The 12,187-nt window shown below is 38.9% G+C and overlaps 1 protein-coding gene across 1 annotated transcript; it reads right to left on the minus strand.

Annotated features, from left to right (window-relative positions):
• Positions 1–1,480: 1,480 nt before the first annotated feature.
• On the minus strand, positions 1,481–11,371 carry LOC121958143 (serine/threonine-protein kinase SBK2). The gene is made up of 5 exons (XM_042507016.2): positions 10,946–11,371; positions 5,880–6,024; positions 5,595–5,797; positions 5,310–5,471; positions 1,481–4,224 (listed from the first exon to the last, which is right to left on the minus strand). Exons 1-5 carry the CDS (start codon positions 10,949–10,951, stop codon positions 3,598–3,600), a joined length of 1,143 nt encoding a protein of 380 aa, XP_042362950.2. The 5' UTR covers positions 10,952–11,371; the 3' UTR covers positions 1,481–3,597.
• Positions 11,372–12,187: the final 816 nt, after the last annotated feature.

The following is a 12,187-nucleotide window of genomic DNA, read 5'->3' on the forward strand; positions in this document are numbered from 1 at the left end:
TTTTTTTATTGCCTTCTTCCCATGTTTACAAAAAATCAAAAAATCAAAAATTCAAACCAATTTACTCAAGGTTTTAAGGGTCAAACAAAGTTCTGATGAAAATAAATAATACCTAAATAAATACCTATTTGGTTCTTTCTCTGTGATATTGCGATCTATTAATTAGTTGTGCATGTGAGAGCACTTTTTATGTCCTTACATAGGCCGAATGCATTCATCCTGCAGCAGTTTTTTGTTTGTGTTTTCACCTCGGCTTGTTATTTACGACTCAGCATTCTGCGGTCTGACACTGCTTCAGCTCTCCCTCTGACCTCACCGTCCTCTCACTCTGCAAATGCTGCCGACTCTCCCTTTTCCACACAAGTGTCAAAGATCAAATGTTTTCTGGCAAACAAATCATACAGTAGCCGACCCCTGCCTACCTCCGGTGCATCCTGGGAAACGGAGACCATAAGTATGATTGGGAATAAACAAACTAAATAGTGTGCAGTTGAATATAAGATGTGTGAATGTTAAGTCAGCAGCTTATTATTATTGGTTAATCAAAGTGTGCAGGAAGAGGAGCCAAAGAGCTGGTTTGCAAAGTGACAAACTTGGATAAAACAAAAATAAATGAAATACATTGAATATTTTTCATTAATTTTGACCTTGATAGTGATTCTTTTCACTGTTTCCTACATGTAAACGTATCAAACTGTCCAAGTTTTGATACTTTTTGCAAAATATGATGCTACTTTGGTGGTGACACTTATGTAGCACATCAGCCCGCCCAAAGAACTTCTCTTCAGTGCATTACCAGTCATCATACATATATTAACATAAAAATAAAATCTTATTCATTTAACATGAACTGTTATCATTTATGCACAGTACCAGATCATAACTTAGAGCAGCCCCTTGACACTGAATTTTTATTACTGTGTTAAAAAAAATGTGATTAATCTCAATTTTCTGCTATTAATTGTGATTTAAAAAAATAAATGGTTCAACAACTCTAATTTCTTTCAGAGAAAAATGTTTCTAGATCAGTGTCAGGAGTACATGTGGTTCACTGTGTCTGTGAGCTGAACTCCAGCTCTGCACAGTGTTCAGCTGATAGTATTTGCATGAGAGACAGTGTGATCAGTGTGTGACTTGGCTGCACTGTGAGGGGTCACACACACAGTGCTGAAAGGCTGTAGTGTCAGATTTACGACAGCGGATCTATTTTTAAAAACATCTGGGGAAGCTCTGCAGATGGCCTTCAGTGTGTGTGTGTGTGTGTGTGTGTGTGTGTGTGTGCGTGTGTGTGTGCGTGTGTGTGTAGTCTATTTGCATTGGTGTATAATCTCACAAGGACATTATTAAGATATGAGCATTTGTTAAGGTCAACATAATAAAAATCATGTTAGAAAAACACTTTGCACGAACACCGGCAGATGTGAGTCTTTATGATGAGCAGTAAAATTTCAGGATGGTCAGAAGTAATTCACAAAACAGCTTTTTACAAAAACAATCATTTAATTGCATTTGGATTACATTTTTTAGGTTGCAAATGTCTGTAGTGTAGTAAATAAACAAGTATTTTACATTGTACACTTACATTAAGTCAGCAACACTTGCTATTGCCTTATGTTAAGTTGAATTTAACACCTTCAGTCCTAATATAATGCATTAAATTCCATTAATTTATCATACAAGTATGAGAATATAATCTTTCTGAACAAAGCGCTACAGTAACAGCAAACACAAGTGCTAACAAAAAAACTCTCATTAGATTTACTGTGCAGCAAAATCATATTTACTTCCAGAAAGTGCCTACGTGTGGTTAATATTTAATGTTTTCCCCTTTGCTGGGTCAAAGTGCTGCAGTTTTTGCATCGCTCCTCTCGGTCTGCTGACGTGTTGCATAAACTGGGCACCAAAGCAGTCTATATACAGCTCATAGCCCACCATGATGCATACACTTAAAATTCTAATCCCAAATATAAATGCAGCGTGCTAAGACAGTATCTTTTACAAGGACATGATAGCTTTACAGCACTGCTAAACACAAATAATCCCCAGAACTGCAGCTGTTTTTTTTGTCATCTGTCATTTTCAATCTGATATTTAAGATAGATTAATAGTAAATACTTGATTAATTTAAAAAAAAAATTAAATGAAAGGTTCTGTATACAACATTCAGAGCATTAATGTAGGAGCAAACCACTTTTTGCTATGTAAAGATATAGATGAGCAGGGAATTAGGTCACACTCTCTATATGTGTGATGCAATCTGAGCTTCTCTGTTTTTTGTTGTTGTCAGCTGTCTGCTTGCATGTGCATGTTAGTGCATATAAGTCCCTGTGTGTGCATCCTAAGTCTACAGAAAAAGTCAATTTTACATAGTGGCCAAACATGCAAATACAACATATGGGTCTGTCACGTGATGCAATGGGGCCCAAAAAGACTTGACATCAGTTTTTTGTTCACAGGGTTCCCACGCATTTTCATGGAGAAAGTTTCAAAACTTTTCCATGACTTTTCAAGGACATATATATATATATATATATATATATATATATAATTATTATTATTTTGCCTTTTTTTTGCTTGTTAACCATCATGTTTTACATTTTCTCCCTGCATTTCCTCTTTTTCATTTACTTTACTCTAGTGAAGGACTTAATCAGGAGCCTTACGTCTACTTCATCAACTACGTATATCACTGCAAAAGTGAAACAAATCAAGTGCAAAATATAAACAGATGCATGTATATTTGGCCAGTTTAAATAGTTTTGTCCACACTCTAGTTCCCTTCAACGTGAAAATGTTTAGTTCTGTCTGCACGTTTGCCGGTTTTAGCGCTTAGCCACGTCCATGTTAGGAGCCGCGTGCATCACAGGTATTCGTTGAAAGTCATTTACGGCTTCTTTAATTCACAAACATCCAAAATCAAATGCTGTAACCAGTAGCTCAAAAACGCCAGCTACATTTAAACAATTAGTGTCCTCTCAGTCTGTAAAATGTGGTATAGAGGCTCACACTCTTTTGAGAATGGTCCCATTTGCATAAATGTTAGATTTTTTTCCAAATATTGTCTAATCAGTTGATGTGCAACAGTAATGTTTTCTGTTGATTATTATTATTTACGGATATTTCTTTCTTTCCCAGACAGTCCAGTGTCCTCCTCCTCCTCCTGATTCTGGTTCTGGTGGCTCAAACTAGTCAAGCTGTAACAGTCCGATTCTGTTTTTTTTGTTTTAAAGTTCAGAGTGGCTGGGTGCTTAATAACATATCTCTCTGTGTTGTGACAAAAATCAGAACACATTTTCATCATCACTTTAGATTCAAAACAGTGAAAAAAGGCCAGAAAATATTCTGAGAGCTCAAAATAAAGTGTTCCAAAACAGTCATATAATAAAACAAAACAAACAAAAAAAAAGTGTCAAATTCTCATATTTGAGAAGCCGTAACCAGAGAATGTTTATGCTTTTATCTACTGTACGCTCTACAGTGTTCGTAGAAAACAAAAAAATATGTTTGCTAGACTATTAACTAAAACCAGCATTAGTGAATAAAAAACTGTTATAAATATGAAAGTCTATTGTTAGTTACTTCATATTTCCCAGTCTCTTATCTCTCTCCTCTCCCCTCCATCTCTTTCACGTTGCCGATTGCTCCTTTCCCTCTGCTCTTCTTCCTCTCCTCCTCCAGCCTCACCCTCTCCTTCTCCATCACCCAGTCTCCTCCGAGGTAATTCAACGCAACCTCTGGTCGTCCACGGATGCGAGGCCTCGGGTCGAGGAACGTCTGGAAGAAGGAGCGGGCCAGCGGGGTTAAACATGCAAACTGGGGCGCTACGGGAGGGCGGTCTTTCTTTCCAAGTTCAGCCCCAATCAAATCGATGACCTCGCCCTGCGGCTCTGCCCACACGTCCAGTTCATCATCCGGTCCCCCTGATGTCTCAAACCATTCCACGTACTTTAGGTAGGCGCGGCAGTCGCTGGCCGTTTCAGCCCAGGGATGGCTGCCAGTGAGCATGGCGTAGGTCAGGATGCCCAGCGCCCAGCTGTCTGTGCTGGGCTCCACAGAAACCCAAACTCTGGGCCTCTTTTTCCTCTCTTCTGCCTCTTCGACGCTATCATCCCCGTCACTCATGCTCTTCCAGCTGTCCTCGTTTCCGCGAGCGATCTCGGCCTCAGGGGTGCAGTAAGGAGAGCTGTACCAGACCTCTGGGACCCTGGTGCCCCTGGCCTTCACCTGTGGAGAATATTCAGAATTTTTATAACACACATTTGTGCAAAAAAGTGTGTAAAAATACAACACATATATCAATTAAAAAATGGCTCTTTTGCATTGACACTTATCCTCAAAAGTTGGAATGTTTTTAATTACTTCATTAAGGTATTAATTCAAGGTAAAGTAAAAGTTTTTTACTGAAAAGGTAAAAAAAAAACCTGCAGTTTTGTCACTGCTTTCAGTGTAAGATCCTGACACCGAAATCCACCTGTACTGTCCACAAGATATTCTGCTGGTTGGCGTCAGTGGCGTGGTGTTTAGTATGGCAGAGTTATACGCAGACAGGCGGCGGCACTTGAGATGGAGCCTGTCGTGTGTGCATGATACATGTCAATATGGCGTCAGATTAAAAAGCTGCCAGTAACTTTGTCATTTAAGGAGTGGAAGTGGCAGTGGATGGGTCCAACAAACCCTGGACTTACATGCTGGAATCCAGGGTTTGCTTCCTGTCTGAATGTTATGATTTTTCCCTGCACCTCACCGTGTGCATCCTCGCACTAATCCTAACCATGTGTGCCAGCTTGTGAGTTTGTTGACATACCGGTGTTGGTTGCCATGTGCTTTTGTTGCCTAAACATAGTCACATACATCATCATCCCTCCATGTGCTTGTATCAACATCATGGTAGCGGCATCCCAGTGTATAAACAGAGGCACAGAGGGATAACTACGAGCTAACTATTTGGGGCACTGACTGAAACAACTTATGCTGTCATATTTAAGAATAAGTTAAGCTTCTCAGAAATAGCATTATTAGGCTCCACACGAACTGACTGACGTTATCGGAAATGCATTGCCAAAAAGGCATCACCAGCAAAAAGGCATCACCAGCAAAAAGGCGTTGTCAGCAAAACCATTATTTTTTAATAACAACAACCAGTTACGTTGGAGCGCGTTCTCATCTGACTCTGTTCAGCCACGTTCTGGTTGGATGCTGAAGGTGGATTTGGTGTCAAGTTCGTACACTGAAAGCACTGGCAGAGCGGTCATATTTGACGAGTTTGGTGTGAGAATAGGCTGTTCAGTCTTCAGATGTTTTATTCTGACCATGCCAAAGTCTCCTAGTTTGACCCAGTGGCAGGCGGAGTCGCACAGGAAGACGTTCTCCGGTTTGAGGTCTCGGTGGACAAAACCAAGAGAGTGCAGGTGGGTCAGAGCGCCACACAGCTGGGACACCACCCGCTGAACACAGTCCTCCTCCATACCGACCTTGGGAGGTTGAGGAGTGGGGGATAACGGGAAAAGATGGATGTGTGAGATTCACTATATTGTTGCAATCTGGACACAAAAAAACTTAAAACAGCAAAAAGCTCTGTTGAGATAACCGTGTACCTCAGGCAAGATGACATCGAAGAGATCGCCATAGAGGCTTGCTTGCTGAGCGAAGATGTAGTGTGAAGGGGTGGAGTAGGCGATTCCCAGGGCTCGGGTCAGGGACGGGTGGGTGCAGAACGACAGAGAGAGGTTATACTCTCTCAGGAACGAGAGGAGAGATGTGGACGCACGAGGGAAGAACTTCAGAGCCATCGGAGTCCCTGAAGGAAACAAGAGAACGATGTAAATAACGGTCTTCTTTGTTGGTGTGTTAGGCTATTACAAACATTATTTCCTCTTCACCTCTTGTCCTGTGAACAGCCAGCATGACTTTGCCGTACGAGCCTTCGCCGAGGAGCTTCAGGACCTTGAAGTGCTCCGACGTGTCCATCGGCGTCAGAGACTGAGCCGTCAGGTGGCACATCTCATCCAGAAGCTTTGTGGCGGCCTGGAGACACACACAAACAAACGGGACAAAAAGACCACATTCGGTGTGTAAGCAAATTTCTTAGTGTGATGAAAAGTGTGAAAGGCGAAACATCAACTCGTAATTTATCTTTAAAACCTGGAGCGACATCACTTTTCTCATGCTGCTTTCAGACGCCTTTTGCAATTATTTAAACCTCGAGCAAATTGGTCCCATTTCTTTCAAAAACGAAGGCAATGAGCAGCTTGATAAGAAAAGTTCCCAAACTTGCAAGAAACTAGTAGATGTAGAAAAAAATTTTTTCAAAACCTAGGAAGAAGGAAAAAAGATAAAAACAGATAGGGAAAAACGATATTTATAATTATTATAACTAATATATTTTAAATTATGTTACAGAATTATTACAATTCTTCAGCACATTTTTCCAGGTCATTTCTTTATTGGATTTTTACTGTACTTTTTTGTACTAATTTCCAGATAGTTTTCTTTACACATTATGTGCAATTCTTTGGATTATTTTTTTCTTTCATTGCTTATTGCATTTAAGCTGAGTGTGCGGACTCTGCTTTTTGTCCATCACTTGTGTGGAAGAGTATACGTTTGCAAACTTTTTGTGTAACTTTTTAACCAAAAAACTATTCCTCCACTACCACCCGGGACCCCGGCACTATTACTGCTAAATGTAAGACAGCCATCATTAATGTCATTATTAACACCTGTGACATCTCCTGCTGTGACATGCCAAAAATCCCACCATGATGAAAGCATTTTTACTGCTTACTGACACTTGTCTTGTAAATGTGATGTTTAATAAGGTCATAATGTGCATTAAACAGGAAAAAGCTACATTTATGAAGCAGAAGGTCTTCATTTAAGACGAATTTAAACGTTATTTTAAAGGTTTGTTTCAGAGCGGAGTCCAATACAGCTCTTTGGAATGTAACACAACCGTCGCCATGATGATTGTCGTCATGGCGATGCTGGCAACACTGATCCACGGGTATAAACATGTCTGTTAATAGCCTCATGAAATCCTCTCTCTCTCTCTCTCTCTCACACACACACACACACACACACACACACACTCTGATCTTTGTTTTGTCTGGTGGTACGTTGATGTTTCCACCACAGCTGGCCCCCTCGGGCCCAGCTGGGATTTGGTGTCAGCGTACATTCATACACGGGGCAGCTCATTACAGCTCATTAGAGAACAACTCGGAGCTGTGAATTTGGCGTACACAGATACTGCGAATACTCCGCTGAGGCTCCGACCGCATTTTACAAACTTAAAGACTCATTTTGTGATTGTGTGCAAATTCTTTTTGAGCTGAAAATATGCAAAAGTTTACAAGTTTAGACAGAACAAGTTGTTTTGAATTGTTTCAACAAAAAAAAAAACAAGTTGCAAAAAAAATTGTAAAAGGTAATCCAGAAACCTTTAGAAGACATGAGATTTATTATAAAAAAACCCCCCAAATATACAGTTATCAAAAAACTAAGGAAAAATGTCCAGAAAACAGAAAACTACAGCCTATTTGTAGTCATTAGAATTATATACTTAAAATTATGTAACAGAAAAAAATACACGTATATTTGTTTTAATTTTTCAGTCATTTTCTTGTTCATTTTTGCATTTTACGTTTTGTGTACTTTTTGAAAATCATCAAAAAACTAAGAAAAAAAGTCTAGAAAACAGAAAACTATATTTGTAGTGATAGCAATTATATACTTAAAATCATGTAACAGAAAAAAAACAAACAATAACATATTACATATTTAAAAAAATAATTCTACACTTTTTCCATTCATTTTCTTGTAACTTTTTTACAAAATTTCTTAGGGCATGTGTTGCTGAGTTGACCATTACCTCCCCCCATGTTTTTGAAAGCAATCAAATCGATTTGCTGAAGTTTCAAAGGGTTAAGATGCAAGGTATGATCTTTAAGTGTCCTGTTGAAATGTAATTAACAAAGATCCCTAAAATTAGCATTACACTGCAACAGCTGCAAGACATTTGCTCATTCTACAGACGTAATACAAAAGATTCAAATTACTTATAATTGCTAACGAATATAACTGTAACATAAACGGCTGTGGTATGCCATACGGCCGATGTCAAATCCATCTGTGGATACATTATTAGAGTGTGTGCTCTGAGGAGACTGAACTTTGACCCTCTCGGTATTTGTGTCGTACTCTGATTACATTCAGGTCTGTCTGACACAAAAGTTTTAACACGTATGGCCAACGTCTTGAATAACTCATTAATAATTTTATTTGTAGGTTGTTTATGTATCGTTGTTTGTAGCACTTTATTTGGTTCTTGTATGTAAGACAGTGACATGCAGTTAACGCTTTGAAACTTGAGTAAATTGATTTGCTTTCTTGCAAAAACATGAGAAGGCACGAAGCAACTTAACAAGAACATATGGTCGTACATTTAGTATTAAAGAAAGTTAAATTACCTGACAATAAAAAAAACAAGAAATGGCCTATAAGAAAAGTTAAAATTGTGGATTTTTTTTCCTGTAATACAATAATAAACATGATTTTTTTTCTAAAAAAGGGCTCATTTTATTATAATCCTGTACTTCTTGCAATTTTTAGGACATTTCTTTCCAAGTTGCTCACTGCCTTTTGTCCCACGGTTTCAAAAGAAATAGTAAAACATATCTCAACACAGTACAAGAAAACTGATTTCAATCCAGCTCTCAAAAGTTTATGTGTACTTTCGAAAATCTTTTGGTGTAAAGTCCCAACGTCCACAGCCACCTTTTGTGTCTGCATTATACATCGTTGGACGCTGTCAGTTAAGATTCTGGCCGGACAAAACCGTACAGGCGTTATCGAATGTCGCTGGCAGGGAGAGTTGGCGTCAGTGAAGAACGCGACTGGATGCAACCTATTGCGTCTGCATAATACGCTGCTGGACAACATTGGGTTGAAACGCTGCTGGTAATGGGGTAATATAAAGAAAATTAAGATCTCTATAGGCAGGAGGGGCAGTGGGTGGATCAAACAAACCTGGACTTTCATGTGAGAGTTGGATGTTCACATCCTGGCTTTCACCAAAGGGACATGCATGACATCTGCATTTCTAGAAAAGGAAATAGGAACGCAGTCTCTAAAAAGATTTTCTAAAGCCTGAAAACAGAGCCAAGAGGAGGTGCAGAAGTCTAGTTTTCTGTCAGATCACTTGAATTACAGTATTCTCAAAGTACGTTCTGGGATCATAGTTGTTTTTCCCATTGGTCATGGTGACAATAAATAAAGACAGTTTCATTTGTAGTTAACAGCCGCACAGTGTGGACGATCAGGAGCTGGGAGTGAGTCCAGGGAGCAGCATAGCTGACGAGCTCAGAGCTGGTCGGGTTTAGACGCGTGTCAAAGGAGGTGACACCAGTCTCAGCCAGCACAGAACAACTCTGACAGCCTCACTGTGGGACACCACGTTACATAAGACACGTGTGTGTGTGTGTGTGTGTGTGTGTGTGTGTGTGTGTGTGTGTGTGTGTGTGTGTGTGTGTGTGTGTGTGTGTGGGCGATCAATGTCCTGGTGATGTCCTCTACATGGAAACGGATCTCTGCGGACCACAAACATCAGGGTGATGAATGACAAGATCTTCTGCCTGTGTGTGTTTGTGTCAGTGAAAGAGGAGTGCACTGGGATGTAGTACACATTCCTGCAGAACTGGCAAACATCCAGAACTCAGTTTAAAAAAAGATATTTTCCACCTAAAATTATTTTTTTCCAAACTGGCAATAAAAACAGAAATATACAGTCATGCAATGTGACAATACACAGTGTATAGAATGCTTTATGCAGTAATCAATACTCGAGGTTCAGTAACTTGGTTGCTTTTCAATCATTGTTTAGGCATTAAAAAAAAATTAAAAAATACAATCCATTTTCCAGGTTTTAGAATTATATAACATCAAATATTTAAAATGAAATCCTTTGCAGTTTATAATTAAAAATATTTAAGTCTTCAAGAGTTCATATATATTCAAGATTTAGTTGTTCTACATTAATGAAATACCAAATGTCTAATTTATATGTTCATGCAGTATGCACTGTGTTTAAAGAGACAATAAAGCTACTAAAAACACTGATTTAGCATCTTTTGAATACCGAAAAATCTCTATTCTTTTCTTTTTGAGGAATTATGTTATTTGCATTTTTCAGTTTAATTTCATATAATAATGTAAATAATTAATGTCAGCAATTTTATGATATCAAAATTATAAATCAGAATTCTGAATGAGAAACTATCAAATCAAATTTTCTTGGTTTCAAAATTATGCTGCAAGATTTTTTTTTTCAATTCAGGTTCTCTTTGTTTTATTTTTTCATGTTATTATTTAAAAATAACGTATTTGTTTGTAGTTTTGCTTTTAGTTTTTTTTACAATTATTTTTCATTCATTAAAAGGGGTTTGAAACTGGCTTTGATGCAGTAGGACTTGACTGAAAGTGCATTTCAGACATTTATTATAATTCCTCTAAAATGCATTAAATTTGCAAATAAAAGAAATAATAATTGTTTTTATTGTACCTGCTTATGAAATGATTTACAATACTGCAACATCCAGATTTACAATATTCTGCATCTTATCTGGTGTCTGATTTAAAGGGTCAGTTCACCACAAAAATAAATAAAATATATTAAAAAAAAATGCTGAAGGTATCCCTCTACATTTTATTCTTTTCCAGGTTTTTACATAACTTCTCTCTCTAGAATCACTGTTGTTGTTACTGTGAGTGATCCACAGAAACAATCTGAACAGCGCATGAAAAATAAGAGTTTCTCAATGCACTGCCGTATATCTGTATATCTCAAAATCTGAATCACAAAAACCACGAACTGGTCCTTTAATCTATGACCCCTCTCTTATGTTAGTTTCGGAGCGGTGAGGGAACCCCTACTCCAGGTTTCACTTACTGTCATTCTGCAGCTGTGGTTCACTTCAGCGCCGTTGATCTTCAGTAAAAAATCTGTCCAACATAAATTTTCTTCATTTAGATTTTGCACCTGTCCGGGAAATCCTCCACAAATTTGCTGCTCTCCACCTTCAGAGCATGAACAGTGTGTGAGGTTCAGTGTGTGAGCGTCAGTGTGTGAGCGTCAGTGTGTGAGGTTCAGTGTGTGAGGTTCAGTGTGTGAGCGTCAGTGTGTGAGGTTCAGTGTGTGAGCGTCAGTGTGTGAGGTTCAGTGTGTGAGCGTCAGTGTGTGAGGTTCAGTGTGTGAGCGTCAGTGTGTGAGGTTCAGTGTGTGAGCGTCAGTCTGCAGCAGACAGAGTTCAGTCAGTGGAGAAACTCTTCAAACTGTCCGTCCAGCTCGTTGGAGGATTTCATGTCTGCTGCTGCTGCTGCAACTTTTATCTCAAAGCGGTCTGTGCTCACCTCCACTCCTCCCCTCCCTGTCCTCCCTCTGGATCCTAGAGAGTCATGCATTTGTGTGTGTGTGTGTGTGTGTCTGTATGTGTGTGTATGAGAGAAAGTGTGTTCCTCCTACTTTCCATCCCTCATTTGTACATGAACTTCTTCCTTCCTCCCTGCTTCACCTCTGTGTGCTCTGTAGAGAGAGACTGTTCATGTGCACAGTGGCGTGTGTGTGTGTGTGTGTGTGTGTGCATGTGTGTGGCCAGTGCTGTACTTCTGTCTTTGTGAAGACCAGTGTGAATTTTAGGCCGAAAGTGTGAGGACATTTTTAGATATGTCAGAGTTTGTAAGGCTCGCAGGGCTACAAATGATGTAAACAATGGTCTTCAGAAGTATAAATACAGAAAAAAAGTATCTTTGTATGTGTGTGTGTGTGTGTGTGTGTGCATGTATTGCATGAGTGAAAAAAAGGAGGAAATGTATGGGACCGATGTGTGGTAATGATAACAGCTGAATTGTGCAGGAATGTGAAAAAAATTTCAAATTTCAGCAGCATGATAATCTTTGCCAGAATTATGCGGCATAATTTTTGGGTTTCCAAGATTATGCTTTTCCGTGTTTTCTGCTATACATTAGATTTTTGACAGGTATTTATTTCCAACATGTAAAACAAACAAACTCATTGAACAGATTCTAATAAACAAAAACAATTAGATCTTACATTTTCAAAAGGAGAAGAAGGGAGAATAAACATGACGCTTCTCAGCTATTCATCAATTAATTCCAACTCATTCTCATCCCG

This window comes from Plectropomus leopardus, chromosome 17 (genome assembly GCF_026936395.1).
Source record: "Plectropomus leopardus strain MGB_pleo_1.0 chromosome 17, ASM2693639v1, whole genome shotgun sequence".
Lineage (NCBI taxonomy): Eukaryota > Metazoa > Chordata > Actinopteri > Perciformes > Serranidae > Plectropomus > Plectropomus leopardus.

Bases quoted from the DNA above. Each gene is read 5' to 3' on its own strand.
- LOC121958143 (XM_042507016.2), bottom strand. The intron at 5,472-5,594 runs GTACACGGTTAT...CAACCTCCCAAG, and splicing joins TCGATGTCATCTTGCCTGAG to GTCGGTATGGAGGAGGACTG. The intron at 4,225-5,309 runs GTCAGAATAAAA...TATTCTCCACAG, and splicing joins AACTAGGAGACTTTGGCATG to GTGAAGGCCAGGGGCACCAG.